The 15,291-nt window shown below is 38.5% G+C and overlaps 1 protein-coding gene across 4 annotated transcripts in view; it reads right to left on the reverse strand.

Moving 5' to 3' along the window:
* The window catches only part of PRORP (protein only RNase P catalytic subunit), a 42,542-nt gene that overhangs the window by 17,780 nt on the left and 9,471 nt on the right, over positions 1-15,291 (reverse strand). The window contains exon 4 of one of the 4 annotated variants that reach the window (XM_081830641.1): positions 3,897-4,004. The exons of 2 other annotated variants lie outside the window; for them this stretch is intronic. In XM_081830641.1, the coding sequence (XP_081686767.1) occupies positions 3,933-4,004 (72 nt within the window). In that variant the 3' untranslated portion in view covers positions 3,897-3,932. Of the gene's footprint in view, positions 1-3,896; positions 4,005-13,306; positions 13,751-15,291 lie in introns of those variants that run through there. One more of the 4 variants, XM_081830640.1, reaches the window with a different exon arrangement.

Genomic DNA, 15,291 nt, shown 5'->3' on the forward strand with positions numbered 1-15,291 from the left:
AATGTCTTTCACCTTTCACCTAATGTTTAATAGCTCCTGAGCATTCACTCTACTAATAAGTTCTTTTCACTTCTCAGGGACATTGCACCCAGGCACAGTACCTGATATGGCCTTACCTATTTTCCTGAAAAATACCCCCTCTCACTTTTCTCATTTTGGGGAATTTGTAGGTTAAATAATCAGTTCAACCCCAAAGACAAGCATTTATACTGTATTAATCTGCAAAGGAGATAGAGTATTTTTATTAACATGGCAGAATGCAATTTTGCCATTTATGGTCTTTCAGTTAGTTTGCAAAGAAGCATACTGTTAATTAAAGCGGTGGTCCATTAAGATGAATGCCCGCCTCTGAGACTACAGAGTCATCTGCTATTTCAAATCATCTGAGCAAATCTACCACTGGCACAAATGCAGTGAATTTATAAACAAAACAAAACAAGTGTTCACATCAGTTGTGTAGGTAGCTCAATCCATAAATATTCCACTCTTTCCATTATAAATCTCCAAAAGTAAAGCCAGCATTCTTAAGTGCAGGAAATCACATTTTACTACCCTGCAGCTGCTCATAGCTCAGGAAAACGCAAAAACAAAGAGGAAATAGGCCTGGAGATCTTATTAAGAGTGGAAATCCCCTTACTCCACATCTTCCAATTAGCACTGCTGAGAACATAAGCTCTCAGGTTCAAATTTCCCTTCGTGGAAGGCCTAACCACACCGGAATTAATCTGCAGTTGCCACCTGCACTAAAGACAGGGATACATGCCCTCTGGAGCATTCCAGATTGCCACTTGAGCTATAGTTTTCACTACAGAATGGATTAACATGTAACGGATTTTTTTTTTAAACTCCAGAACAGACATTAATCTTTCTGCAAAGCGAAAGCAGTGTGGTTCAACAGAAATCTCTCTCCTGCTCTTGATCTAAATTTCATCTTTCATGCGTTTCCTAATGGCAAAAAAGAACATTTATCATGTGCAAAAGACATGACAATTTTCAGTATTTTTAAATATTTGATTAAAGAAGGGTGTTTCACTTTCTATAGTGACATTTCTAAACTATTTTCACATTTTACAATGAATATTTGGGGAAAAGTATAGAAAGATGTTGTCTCTGCATGTAATTCACTAATGATACATTGTTTTATTAATCTCCCTCTTCATAATTTCTATCCTGAAAGCATCCATGTATTTGTTTATGGCAACTTTTTAAAAAAAATGATTTTTACAATGAAAATGTCAAACATATACAAAGTAGAATAACATAATAAATTCCAATGAACCCATAAACTAACTTTATCAACTCAGGGCCAATCTTGTTTCATATGTAACCCTACCCGCTCCATCCTCCATTTCCCAGTTATTTATTTTTTTAAGATTTTATTTATTTGAGAGAGAGAGACAGAGATAGCAAGAGAAAGCACAAGCTGGGAGGAAAGGGAGAAGCAGGTTCCCGCTGAACAGGGAGCCCCACTCGGGACTCGATCCCAGGACCCTGAGATCACGACCCGAACCAAAGCAGACGCTTAACCGACTGAGTCACACAGGCACCCCTCCCAGTTATTTTTGAAGCATATCTCAGACATCACATCATTTCATCCTTGAAATTCAGTGCATAGCTCTAAAATATAAAGTTTTAAAACATAACTCACTGGCATTATTACACCTAAAAAATAATAAACAATAATTTCCTAATATTTCCAACAACTGGTGTTCAGATTTCTCTGATTGTTCACATCAGGAATTAAAAGCCAACACAGTCCATACCCTGCAAATGATTGACACAGTACAAATTGCTTTTGATTTACAGGTCTCTCTCTGTCTCCTTGCAATTGATTTACTGGAAGATACTGGGTTGTCTCACAGAGTTTCCTACGGACTGGATTTGGTATTGTAGTCTTCAGGTATAACATATCCCCTATATTTCCTATAAATTAGTAGTTGGCTCTAGATGCTTGATCAGATTCAAGTTTGATACTTTCACATACCACATTGTTAACTCTTTTATCTCTTATTTCTTGAAACCTACCGGGAGAAGAACCACTGGCTAAATTTCCACCCAATGTTAAAAAGTAGTACTGAATAATAAGGAGTGTCATGTGCTCTGCTCAAGACTTAACTTTGAATTTCTACCTTTGAAAGGCAGAGAGGTAAAGAGCTTCACCCCACTGAAACCTCAACAATGATTTGATGCTCCCTTTCTTCCTTCCCAGACTGACACTGCTAGATACAGATTCTGCATTTTTATTCATCTAAATCACAACTTCCTCTTCTACTCTGTACTGTTTTCAGGGCTCCACTCTCAGCTCTGCTCCCACTAGGAAAGGAAACGGAGAACAAGAATACAGTAGTCCCCCTTATCTGTGGAGGATTTATTCCAAGACACCCAGTGAATGCTTGAGACCATGAATAGCACCGAACCCAAATACATTATGTTTTTTCTATACATACATACCTATGATAAAATTTAATGTGCAAATTAGGCATAGTAAGAGATTTATGACAATAACTAATAACAAAATAGGACAATTAGAACAACATACTATATAAAAGTTATCTGAATGTGGTCTCTCTCTCTCTCAAAATATCTTTCTTGGACTGTACTCACCCTTCTTGTGATGATGGGAGGTGATAAGACGCCGATGTGATGAGATGAAGTGAGGTAAATGGCATGCATTGTGACACAATGGTAGGCTACTACTGACCTTCTGACAATACATCAGAAGGAGGATCATCTGCTTCCGAACCATGGCTGACTTGGTAACTGAAACCGTGGAAAGTGAAACTGAGGATAAATAGACACTACTGCAATGAAGTAACTTTCCAATGGTCACTATAAAGATGATGTTAGGGGCGCCTGGGTGGTGCAGTTGGTTAAGCAGCTGACTCTTGGATTTAGGCTCAAGACATGACCTCTTGAGATCAAGCCCTGAATCAGGCTCTGTGCTCAGCCTGGAGTCTGCTTGGGATTCTCTCCCTTTCCTTCTGCCCCTCCCGCTGGTGCTCTCTCTCTCTCTCTAAAATAAATAATTCTTGAAAAAAAAAAAAAAGATGATGGTGGCTCAGTTGGTTAAGCAGCTGCCTTCAGCTCAGGTCATGATCCCAGGGTCCTGCTCAGCAGGGAGCCTCTTCTCCCTCTGCCTGCCACTCCCACTGCTTGTGCTCTCCCTCTCTCTCTCTCTCTCTCTGTCAAATAAATAAATAAAATCTTTAAAAAAAAAAATGAGGTTAAATGAGTTAATAGTTATAAAGTACACACAATAGTGACTAACATATAATAAGCCTTATATAAATGTATGCTTTATTTTTAAAAAAGCATAGTTAAAACTAATAAGCAGACTATTTTTTTTTCCAAAGATTTTATTTACTTATTTGACAGAGAGCGAGAGCAGGAACACAAGCAGGGGGAGTGGGAGAGGGAGAAGCAGGCTTCCCGCCGAGCAGGGAACTCGATGTGGGGCTCGATCCCAGGACGCTGGGATCATGACGTGAGCTGAAGGCAGACGCTTAACGACTGAGCCACCCAGGCACCCCATAAGCAGACTATCTTAAAAGATCTCTTGAATTTCTTCAAGAATACAAATACTCCCTTCTACCTTGCATTTTAAGGGAATAATGTATTCCACATATAAGTATATGTTCCAGATAACTGAGGCATGCTCCTTTAAATGCCCAACTTTATTCCATTTTAATCTTTTAAAGTCAAGATAACCCTGGACAGAAATTGTTAGAAATATGTTACATACTTTCCTTTATCAAATGAAGAATACTAAACAATCTTATTAAATTTCTTAGTGACCTGGTATTTCATTATGAACATAGGTAAGTTTAATGAATAGAACTCAGGGGGTGACTCAGTTGGCTGGGCGGCTGGCTTCAGCTCAGGTCATGATCCTACTGGAGTCCCAGTATTGAGTTGCGCATCGGGCTCCCTGCTCAGCAGAGAGTCTGCTTCTCTCTCTGACCTTCTCCCCTCTCGTGTGCTCTCTCTCTCTCAAAAAGATAAATCTTAAAGAAAAAAAAAATGAACATGACTCCTGGGTGGCTCAGTTGGTTAAGCAACTGCCTTCGGCTCACGTCATGATCTCAAGGTCCTGGGATCGAGCCCCACATCGGGCTCCCTGCTCAGCGGGAAGCCTGCTTCTCCCTCTCCCTCTGCTGCTCCCCATGCTTGTGCTCTCTCTCTCTCTGTCAAATAAGTCAGTAAAATATTAAAAAAAAAAAGAGACTGAGTTTCAGCCAGAGTGACATGAAAAGCTCTTGGAGAGTTTTAAGAAGAGAAGTGACATGCTCTGACAGGGATTTAAAAGGATCACTGGCGGAAGACAAACTTGGGCATTGGGAAACAGGGAAACCAGTTAGGAGGCTACTGCAGTTGCTAGGTCTAGAGATAATGGTGCCTTGGATCAAAATCTTGGTATTAGTGAAGGTGATGAGAAATGGCCAGGAAATGGACAGGATTTTCTGGTAGACTGGAGGTAGGGTATGAAGGAAAGAAAGCGGGGAGTCAATAATGAGTGACATTATTGGTATCTGAATAACTAGAAGGAGAAAGTTCTATTTACCAAGAGAAGAAAGGTGGTAAGAGGGGCATCTTTAAGATCAGGAGTTTAGAGCTATGGAAAATGAAGGAGACCTTTGCCCTTACTCTCAACATTTCTGCTGCTGCCATTTCACATTGATAGTTTTCTCTTCCCTCAGAAGTAAACAGTCTTCAGTACCAGTGTGTTATTGTTTCTAATCTATCTTAGTCCCCATTCTATTCTCTAGGGAGACATAAATGAAAAGGCAATAAAAACTGATACATTTATTCAACAGTGAAAGAAAAACTGAATCAGAAATCTGAGGCAGCATTTTCTAAGGAAAAGAAAACTAAAAGTGGGGTCACTCTGGGTAGTGCATCACTTCCAACACATTATTTCTAAAAATTCATTTAAAATGGTTATTTAGAACTCACAATATTTTTCCCGTAAGTACAAATTTATTACAAATGACTTGGTTTCCATGCCAACTACATAACGGGGCTACATTATAACAATAGCAGTACCAGCCTGAATTCAAGGGAGAAAACACCACAGGGTTTAAGAGAGACCAGACTTTCTTGCCCTTGGCCTAAGAAAAAAAAAGTTTCTCCTTTGCACACTCCCACCTTGTTCAAATCTCCCACACTAAAGATGCCTTTATCCTCTGCCTCTAGCGCTGGGATCATGACCTGAGCCAAAGGCAGTTGCCCAACCAACTGAGCCACCCAGATGCCTCATCCATCTGTCACTTTACAAAATGGAAGTGTTTTTGTTCTAATCACAAAAATGATATTTATTAATTATAAAAAATTTCAGTGAAATTTTTCCTCCCATTCTACCATCCTCTTCAAGTCTATCAGGAAAAATGTTCTCCATGCCTAAAAACTGGCCACCCAACTCTAAAACAGCGGCAACCAAACACTGACCACCACACACAATTCTCATTCCCTTGTAAAACAAAACTCAGCAAGGCATCAGAAGGAAATGCACTGCTTAAAGATAATTCTAATAAAAATAACATGATCCCAGTTGGAAGAATTTCAGCAAGTACTATATAAGAGAAAATGAAAAATACAGAAATAATGGAAATATTTGATATTGAGAAGGCCACTGCAAAGAATCCGCCTGCTTCTCTTTGCATGTTTTCACCCCTACAGTACTTCTAAACTCATTGATTTTTCTGTAAGTTTCACCATAATTCTTGCACCAACACCCTGGATGATCTAGAGATTACACGCTTATTTTCCAGTTTTCAATTCTGGAGCTGAAGAAGAGGGAATAAGGAATAACATTAATGATTAATTAAGTATGCATTAGGTAAAATGTTCCTAAGTTAAGGACTATATTCATTAATGGAGCTTTATAAAGACTTCAAAATATATGAATTTAAAACTATACTTAGCATATAATTACATTCCTTTCTCAGGTTTTTTCTTAAACTACCAAACCCCTCAAGTTTGCCATTTGCCACTCAACAATTTTTTTAAATCTTGGCGGAGGAGGGGGGACACCTCATAGTTCATCTTAGAGATAACTAGAGCTTCAAACCCAGAAAAGATGAGCATGCAGAGTTCTAAAGACTTTAACAAAGGGCTCAGTCAGCTCACATCTTTCACGTTTGCAGCTGCCCTTCAAACCAAAATCAATAACACCACCACCACCAACAGACACCTATGTTAGATCAGTTCTTATACTGACATTCATTTGGGTCACATGTGCTGTCTTAAGTCTGTAATTAGAGAAACACCAGAAGGTCTCCCTTCTGCCAATTAACTCAAGAGATATCATCAAGCAGAACAAATGGTCTGATTTAAACTTAACCCTAAAAACTCAATTAAGTGTACCACAAGCGATTTGCCTTCCTCCAATTTCTTTTTCAGAAAACAGAATCCCAAGTCATTAAAGTTTTATTTAAGAAATTCTAAATCACAGGATTATGGGGGACGGCTATTGGGATTAAAGTTTCATTAAGAGTTAAAAAAAGAGTTTCATTAGAAGTTCAAAATGAGAGGACCATGGTAGGCTATTATTTCCCTCTTTAGAACTATCTATTTTGACTGAAATTTTTTATAATTAATAAATATCATTTTTGTGATTAGAACAAAAACACTTCCATTTTGTAAAGTGACAGATGGATGAGGCATCTGGGTGGCTCAGTTGGTTGGGCAACTGCCTTTGGCTCAGGTCATGATCCCAGGGTCCTGGGATCGAGCCCTGAATTGGCTCCTTGCTCAGTGGGGAGCCTGCTTCTCCCTCTCCCTCTGCTTGCCACTCTTCCTGCTTGTGCGCTCCTTCACTCTCTCTGTCAAATAGATAAATAAAATCTTTTAAAAAAAAAAAAGGAGTGGCAGGTGGGGATGAAATAAGTCTCAATAAGAACTAAAAGAGGGGTGGCTGGGTGGTGCAGTTGGTCAGGCGTCCGACTCTTGATTTCGGCTCAGGTCATGATCTCAGAGTCATGGGATGGAGGCCCGTGTGAGGCTCTGCACTGAGCGGGGCGAGTCTGCCTAAGACCCTCTCCTCCTCTCCCTCTGCCCATCCCACTTGTGCTCTCTTTCTCCAAAATAAATTAATTAATTAAAAAAAAGAACTAAAACAGAAGACACTAAATAGAAAATATGCCGGAAACAAAAAGCTGAGTAGTGAGACTGTTCTTTGTTTTAACTTGTTTTGCTAATGTTTGTATAATAAAATTGAGGGAAATAAGTTTTACTTAAACTTTTCAAAGAGAGAAAAAGGAAACTACAGCTATAGCATAGTATTTCTAAAGCAGTGGTTCTCACGCTGTGGTTCAGGAAATCTGTAAGGTTACAACCTATTTTTATAATAATATTAACATGTTATCTGCCTTTTTCACTCTCATTTGCTCACAAGTGTGCAGTGGAGTTTTGATATAATATCATAGAATAACCACAATTATCTGAAAATGTGAATAAAATAATCTCACCTTTTCTAACTATGTTTACCTCTTTGAGCTTCCATTTTTTCATATGCTTCAGCCAAAATCACATACAACAGATTGAGTACAGAAACAGATATAAAAATTCAGTTGTCTTCTAGTAAGCCATGTAATTAAAGACATTTACAAACATATAACAATGCCTCTTTTCACAGATTGTTTTGTTTTGGACAACAGTTATTACTGAGGAAATGTTATTTATATTAACATGTAATAGTTTTTATATTGTTATTTCAAAGAAATTAATACATATTTTTAAAGGTTCTCGGTTTTAATTTCTAATCCATTAATTAATTATCAATAGATAAAATCCCACATAAACAAAAGCTCTCAGGACTCCTTAATTTTTAAGAATGTAAAAGGGTCTTGGGGTGCCTGGGTGGCTCAGTTGGTTAAGCGTCTGACTTCAGCTCAGGTCATGATCCCAGAATGCTGGGATCGAACCCTGCATTGGGCTCCCTGCTCAATGGGGAGTCTGCTTCTCCCTCTCTGTCAAATAAATAAATAAAATCTTAAAAAAAAAGAATGTAAAAGGGTCTTGGGGCACCTGGCTGGCTCAGTCAGCGGAGTGTGTGACTCTTCGTCTCGGGGTTGTAAGTTCAAGACCCACATTGGGTGTAGAGATTTTTGCTATTCTCAAGTATTTGTTAGGCTTTAAGAAAAATCACTCTACAAAGGAGTATTTTTTAAGGTACGAGAAACAAGTGAAGTGAATTTATAATTTACAGGACAAATGATTAAGATCAGATTTGCTTCACAATCATCTGACGGGCAAGGGAAGAACAGGTGGAGGTATAAGTGAAGTAAGAATGGCCATGAGTTAATAATCATCGAGCTGGGAGTTTGTTATACTAGTCTCTCTCCTTTTACATATGTTTGAAATTTTCCCTAATAAAAAGATTAAAGAAAAATTGAACTCATACCTTAACAGTTGAATTAAAAAAAAAAAAACTGACTATAATGTAATTTATTGCTAAGAATGAAGGAAAATAAGGGGGAAAGATCTTACTAATATTAAACTAACAGTATCCACATAGCTCCAAACGCACTTTTTGATCTTCACTGATGTTCTCTCAATTAGTTTCATATAGTTAAATCAGTAGGACATGCATACTATTTGGAGTTCTGCTTTGTTCACTTAAAATTCACATATACAGCTCCCATCTTTATCTGCTATCACTAACCAGACTTCAAAATGGCATAGATATCTTTCAATTTAGTAATAAAAGAAGCTTGCCAAATCCTTTAACCTGACTGATCGGGCTGTAAAACCTAGAATAATTTTTACATGTTATACTATTGCCATCTGCTGGCTGTGATGTCTAAGTACAGTAAACAAAGGTTTAAAGCAGAAAAGCTAAAATGACTGAGGTTTTCTCCCAAAATTATCCTGTAGAAAAGAAGCTGCCATACATACATTAGGGCTCCTCAAAACCTCACATTAGACAAGATGGGGTGTGTTCAGGGTGGTATGGTTATAAACCAAAACCTCACATTAGAAGCAGTGGTTCTTGACCCTGGGCTGCATTATAAAATCACCTGGGAGCTTTTGAAAATCCTGATGTCTGGGCCCCAAAACCAGAACAATTAAATCAGAATCTCTATTTTATAAAAATGAAAAGCAAGCCACAGACTGAGAGAAGATATTTGCCGAAGACATATCTGACATAGGAGTTTAGCTAGAATACATAAACTGTTACAACTAAATAATAAGAAAGCAACCCATTTTTTTTTAAGATTTTATTTTTTAAGTAATCTCTACACCCAACATGGGGCTCAAACCCACACCTCCGAGATCAAGAGTTGCACGCCCCACCGACTGGACCAGCCAGTCACCCCGAAAGCAACCCAATTTTAACAATGGGCAAAAGATCTAAACAGGCATCTCACCAAAGAAGATACACAGATGGCAATTAAGCACATAAAAAGATGCTCAACATCATCAGCCATTAGGAAAATGTAAATTAAGACCATGATGAGATACTACTTCAAATCCATTAGAGTGGCTAAAGGTAAAGAGACTGACCATAGTAAGTGTTGACCAGGATATGGAGCAACTGTAATAGTCATATACTGCTGGTAGAAATGTAAAATGGGACACCACTTTGGAAAATGGTTTGGCAGTTTCTTAAAAAGCTACACACACACCCACCATAAGACCCAATCATTCTACTGCTAGATACGTATCCAAGAGAAAGAAAAGTTGTAGTGGGTTAGTATCCCTTCTGAAATTCATGTCCACCCAGAATGTGGCCTTTTCTGGATGCAGATGTAATTAGTTAAGATGAGATTGTACTGGAATAAGGTGGGCCTTAAATCCAATGACTGATGTGCTTATAGGAAGAGATGGCATACAAAGAAGAGGCAGAGAGTGAAGAAATATGGCTAACAGCCCAGAAAAACCAAGGATACCAGAAATTGGGAGCTTGTGAAGCTTTAGGAAAAGAGAAGTAAGGATTCTTTCCTAGAGCCTTCAGAAGGAGCATGGCCATGTCAATACCTTGATTTTGGACTTCTAGCCTCCACAACTATGAGAGAATAGATGTCTGTTGTTTAAGCCACCAGTTTATAGCAATTTGTTACAGCATCCCTAGTAAATAAACACAGAAGCACAAAGTACAAAGACTTCCACAAGAATGTTCTTATTAACTATATTTTTAATAGCCCCAAACTGGAAATAACCCAAATGTCCATCCATAGGTGAATAAATTTACAAGTTGTGGTATAGCCACCCAATGGAATGTTATTCGGGACTAAAAATGACTGAGACACAAAACATGGATGAAATCTCAAAATTATTGTACTGAATATAAAAAAAAAAGACAAAAACCACTATATATGGTACGATTCTATGGTGTTTACCTGGGGGTGGGGTGGGGGAGCAAGAGTGAGGTACAGGAGTCATTACAAAGTGGCATGAAGAAACTTTTGGAGGTGATAGATACATTCATTATACTGACGGTGGTGACAGCTCCACAGAGGTATATATGTGTCAAAACTCAAGTTGAAGGGAAGATGGCGGAGATGGAAACTCCAAGAATCTGTCTCTCCCACCTAGACAACAATTACACTGACAGAAACTGATGTAACTACTTTGGAACTCTGGAGTCTGTTGAAGGCTTGCAACTTGCAGGGGAGGCCTTGGATGAGAAACTGTCCTTAATTTTGTTCAGTTTTAGCTCCTAGCGCAGCAATAGCTACCTATCCCTCACCCCACGCCAAATGGCAGGCAACTGCCATGTTCCTAGAGCAGCTTGCATACCTGTTATGGGAGCCAGACAAAAAGGATCCGTCCTCCAAATAGTGGGGATCTACACTCTGCTGATTGCTGCTTTTGATCAGAGGTTCAGACAACAAAGCACACTCACAAAGAAAAAGAAAATCTGAATACACCTATATGTCGTAAGGAGATAGAATCAGTAAAAGAAATCTCCCAACAACAACAAAAGCTCTGGACCTGATGGTTCACTGGCGAATTCTACTGAACATTTAAAGAATTAATACCAATCCTTCTCAAACTTTTCCAAAAAATTGAAGAGAGACTACTTCCCAACTCATTCTTTGAGGCCAGTGTTACACTGATACTGAAGCCAGGGAAAGAAACTACAACTACAGACCAAGATGCTCCATGAAAATTGATGAAAAAATCCTCAACAAAATACCAGCAAGCAAAATTCAGCAGTATATTAAAAGGATCACACACCGCATGACTAAGTGGGATCTGTTTCTGGAATGCATGGATGGTTCCACATATGAAAATCAATCAGTGTAGGAGGCCACATCAACAGAATGAAGGGGAAAAAAAACACATGATCATCATCTCAATTGAATGCAGAAAAGCATTTGATAAAACCCCCTTTTCATGATTAAAAAAACCGAAAACTAGAAATAGAGGGAAACTATCTCAATGTAAAAGCCATATATGAAAAACCCACAGCAAACATCATACTCAATGGTGAAAGACTGAAAGCTTTTCCTCTAAGATTAGGACCAAGGCAAGGATGCTTGCTTTCACCACTTCTATTTAAATATATACTGGAAGTTCTAGCCAGAGCAATTTAAGCAAGTAAAAGAAATAAAAAGCACCCAAATCAGAAAGGAAGATGTAAAATTACCTTTGTAGATGATTTGATCATATATCCAGAAAATCCTAAAGATTCCACACTAAAAAAAGCTGCTAGAATAAATCAATTTAGCAAAGTAGCAAGTTACAAAGTCCACATACAAAAATTGGTTACATTTCTATTAACAATGAACAATCTAAAAAATAAATGACAAAAACAATTCTATTTACAATAGTATCAAAAAGAATGAAATACCCAGGAAGTAACTTAACCAAGGAGGTAAAAAACATTATAAATTACAAAAGATTGCTGAAAGAAATTAAAGACATAAATAAATGGAAACACATCCCATATTTATGGATTGGAAGACTTAATATTGTTAAAACATCAATACTACCCAAAGCAATCTACAAGTTCAATGCAATCCCTATAAATATCCAAATGATATTTTTTGCAGAAACAGAAGAACTCACCCTAAATTGATGGCATTTCAAGGGACCCTGAATAACCAAAACAATCTTAAAAAAGAACAAAACTCACACTTCCTGATTTTAAAACTTACTACAAAGCTACAGTAATCAAAATAGTGTAGTACCAGGGGCACCTGGGTGGCTCAATTGGTTAAGCGGCTGACTTTTTTTTTTTTAAAGATTTTTATTTATTTATTGAGAGAGATAGTGATAGAGAGAGAGCATGAGACGGGGAAAGTCAGAGTGAGAAGCAGACTCCCCTCTGAGCAGGGAGCCCGATGCGGGACTCGATCCCAGGATTCCAGGATCATGACCTGAGCCAAAGGCAGTCGCTTAAACAACTGAGCCACCCAGGCGCCCATGCAGCCGACTCTTGATTTTGGCTGGGGTTATGACTCAGGGTCTTGAGATCCAGCCCCGCATCAGGCTCCACACCCAGCATGAAGTCTGTTTGTCCCTCTCCCTCTGCTCTTCCCCCTGCTTGAGCTCCCTCTCTCTCTCTCTCTACCTCTCTCTCTGTCTCATAAATAAATAAAATCCAACCCCCCCCCAAAAAAAACAGCGTAGTACTGGCATAAAAACAGACATATAGACCAACAGAACAGACACAAACCCAAAACATCTCATGTATGGTCAAATGATTTCTATCAAGGGTGCCAAGACCATTCAATGGGGAAAGGACAGTCTCTTCAACAAATGGTGCTGGGAAAACTAGATACTGACACGCAAAAGAATGAAGTTGGACCCTTACCTAACACCATATACAAACATGAACTCAAATGAATCAAATCAAATATAAGACCTAAAAGAGTAAAACTCTTAGAAGAAAACAGAACAAAAGCTGCATGACATAGAATTTGACAATGATTTTCTTGGCTATGACACCAAAGACACATGGTAATAAAAATAAACAAACTGGACTTCCCAATATTTAAAAATGTTCGCACATCAAAAGACACTATCAACAGAGTAAAGAGACAACCCATAGAATGGGAGAAAATATTTGTAAATCATATTACCTAATAAGAGACTGATATCTAGAATATATACAGACCACCTAAAATTCAACAGCAAAAACCAAAAACCCAGTTCAAAAATGGGCAGAGGAATGGAATACACATTTCTCCAAAGATATACAAATGGCCAATAAGCACATGAAAAGATGCTTAACATCACTAACCATTAGGGAAATACAAGTCAAAACTATAATGAGATATTACCTCACACCCATTAGAATAGATACTATTAAAAAAAACAAAACAGAAAACAGTACGTGTTGGTAAGGATGTGGAGATATTGGAACCCTTGTGTACTGTTGGTGTGAATGTAAAGCAGTGCAGCCACTGTGGAACACAGTTCCTCAAAAAATTAAAAATAGATTTAGCACATGATGCAGCAATAACCCTTCTAGGTATATACCCAAAAGAATTGCAAGCAGGGTTTCAAAGAGATATCTGTAGGCCAGGCTCATAAACAGCATTATTCACAATAGCTAAAATGTCTGATCAACCCAAGTGTCCACTGACACTTGGATAAATAAAATATGGTATATACATACAATGGCATATTATTCAGCCTTAAAAAGGAAATTCTGCAACATGCTACAACATGGATAAACCTTGTGAACATTATGCTAAGTGAAATAACCCAGTCAAAAAGGCAAATACGTCCATTTATATAAGATACTTGCAGCAGTCAAAATCATAAAGACAGGAAGTATTGTGGTGGTTGCCAGCAGCTGGGAGGAAGGAGAGAATGGAGAGTTACTGTTTAATAGGTATAGTTTCAGTTTTATAAGATGAAAAGAGTTATGGGGATGGATGATGGTGATGGTTACACAACAATGTGAATGTATTTAATATCACTGAACTAACTGTACACTTAAAACCAAAATCTCGAGGGGGTGGAGTGCAAGTATCCTTAATTTTTAGGCATCTCCTATACTATCCTAACCAGCAGCCAAGGTTGAAATCCACATCATCAGAGTGCGCCGTTTCATTTACTTTGTTTTGAACAAGAGTTCTTTTGATGAAAACATATAAACCTGAAATAATTTTTGTAAAGATTTTATTTATTTATTTGAGAGAGAGAGAAAGCAAGCGTGGAGGGGGTGGAGCAGAGGGAGAAGAGGGGGAGAAGCAGACTCCCTGCTGGGCAGGGAGCCCGATGCTGAGCTCAATCCCAGGACCCTGAGATCATGACCTGGGCCAAAGGCAGACGCTTAACCAACTGAGCCACCCAGGTGGCCCTAAGCCTGAAATAATTTTGATAATTCTCATTTTAGGTGCTTAGGGAGGTCAGCTGACATCATACTTTTTTTAAAGTAGACAAAGATGTGATATTTACTCCTTGGTTTGTACCTCACATTCCTAAATTATAAGCAAGATTTAGAAAGCAGTATTGAAGTCAGCTCCAGCTACTTGCTCCCAGCACAAAATAATTTAAAGTGATAAACATGATATAGTTTTAATATATAATGCAATGAATGGTGTCATAGACTGAATTGTGACCACCTCAGAATTCATATGTTGAAGTCCTAGCCCCAAGCACTACAGAATGAGACTGCATTTGGAGATAAAGCCCTTAAAGAAGTGATTAAGGTAAAATGAGGTCATAAGGATGGGCCTTAACCCAGTTTGACTGGTGTGCTGGACAGAGATACCTGGGACGCTCAAGCACAGAGGAAGTCCATATGAGGATAAAACAAGAAGGGGGTGACCTGCAAGTCAAAAGAGAAGCCTCAAGAGAAACCAAAACCTGCCAACACCTTGATCTTGGACATCTAGCTTCCACAACTGTGCAAAAATAAATTTCTGTTGTTTAAACGATCCAGTTTGTGATATTCTATTATAGCAGCCCCCACAGATTAATATAAACGGCAAGCAAAAACAAAACAAGAGATGAAAAATCTTTGGGAAATGATACTCTGGAGCTAAACTTTACTGTGGGGTGCATGCCAAACCCTGACAGTTGGACACTGGTGCTGGCCAGTGCCTGGAATGGCTCTTCCTGTCAAATCTTAGCCTCAAAGATTTCACCTGCTCTCTAACCTCAGCCTTCTAGTATTCTTTCCTTTACTCCCACTAAACCTTTTCTTCTTCTTCTTTTTTTTAATTTTTTATTGTTATGTTAATCACCATTAAACCTTTTCTTCTACCCTACACTGAGACTGCTGGTCCCTTGAACTCTCCTAGACAGTGCTCTCTGGCCTTCCCTCCTTCCCCATATAGTCTGAGCGCCATAGCAATCATGTTAACTACTCTGTCAAACGAACGACCT

Source organism: Leptonychotes weddellii, chromosome 9 (genome assembly GCF_054177405.1).
Source record: "Leptonychotes weddellii isolate Sample4059 chromosome 9, ASM5417740v2, whole genome shotgun sequence".
NCBI lineage: Eukaryota > Metazoa > Chordata > Mammalia > Carnivora > Phocidae > Leptonychotes > Leptonychotes weddellii.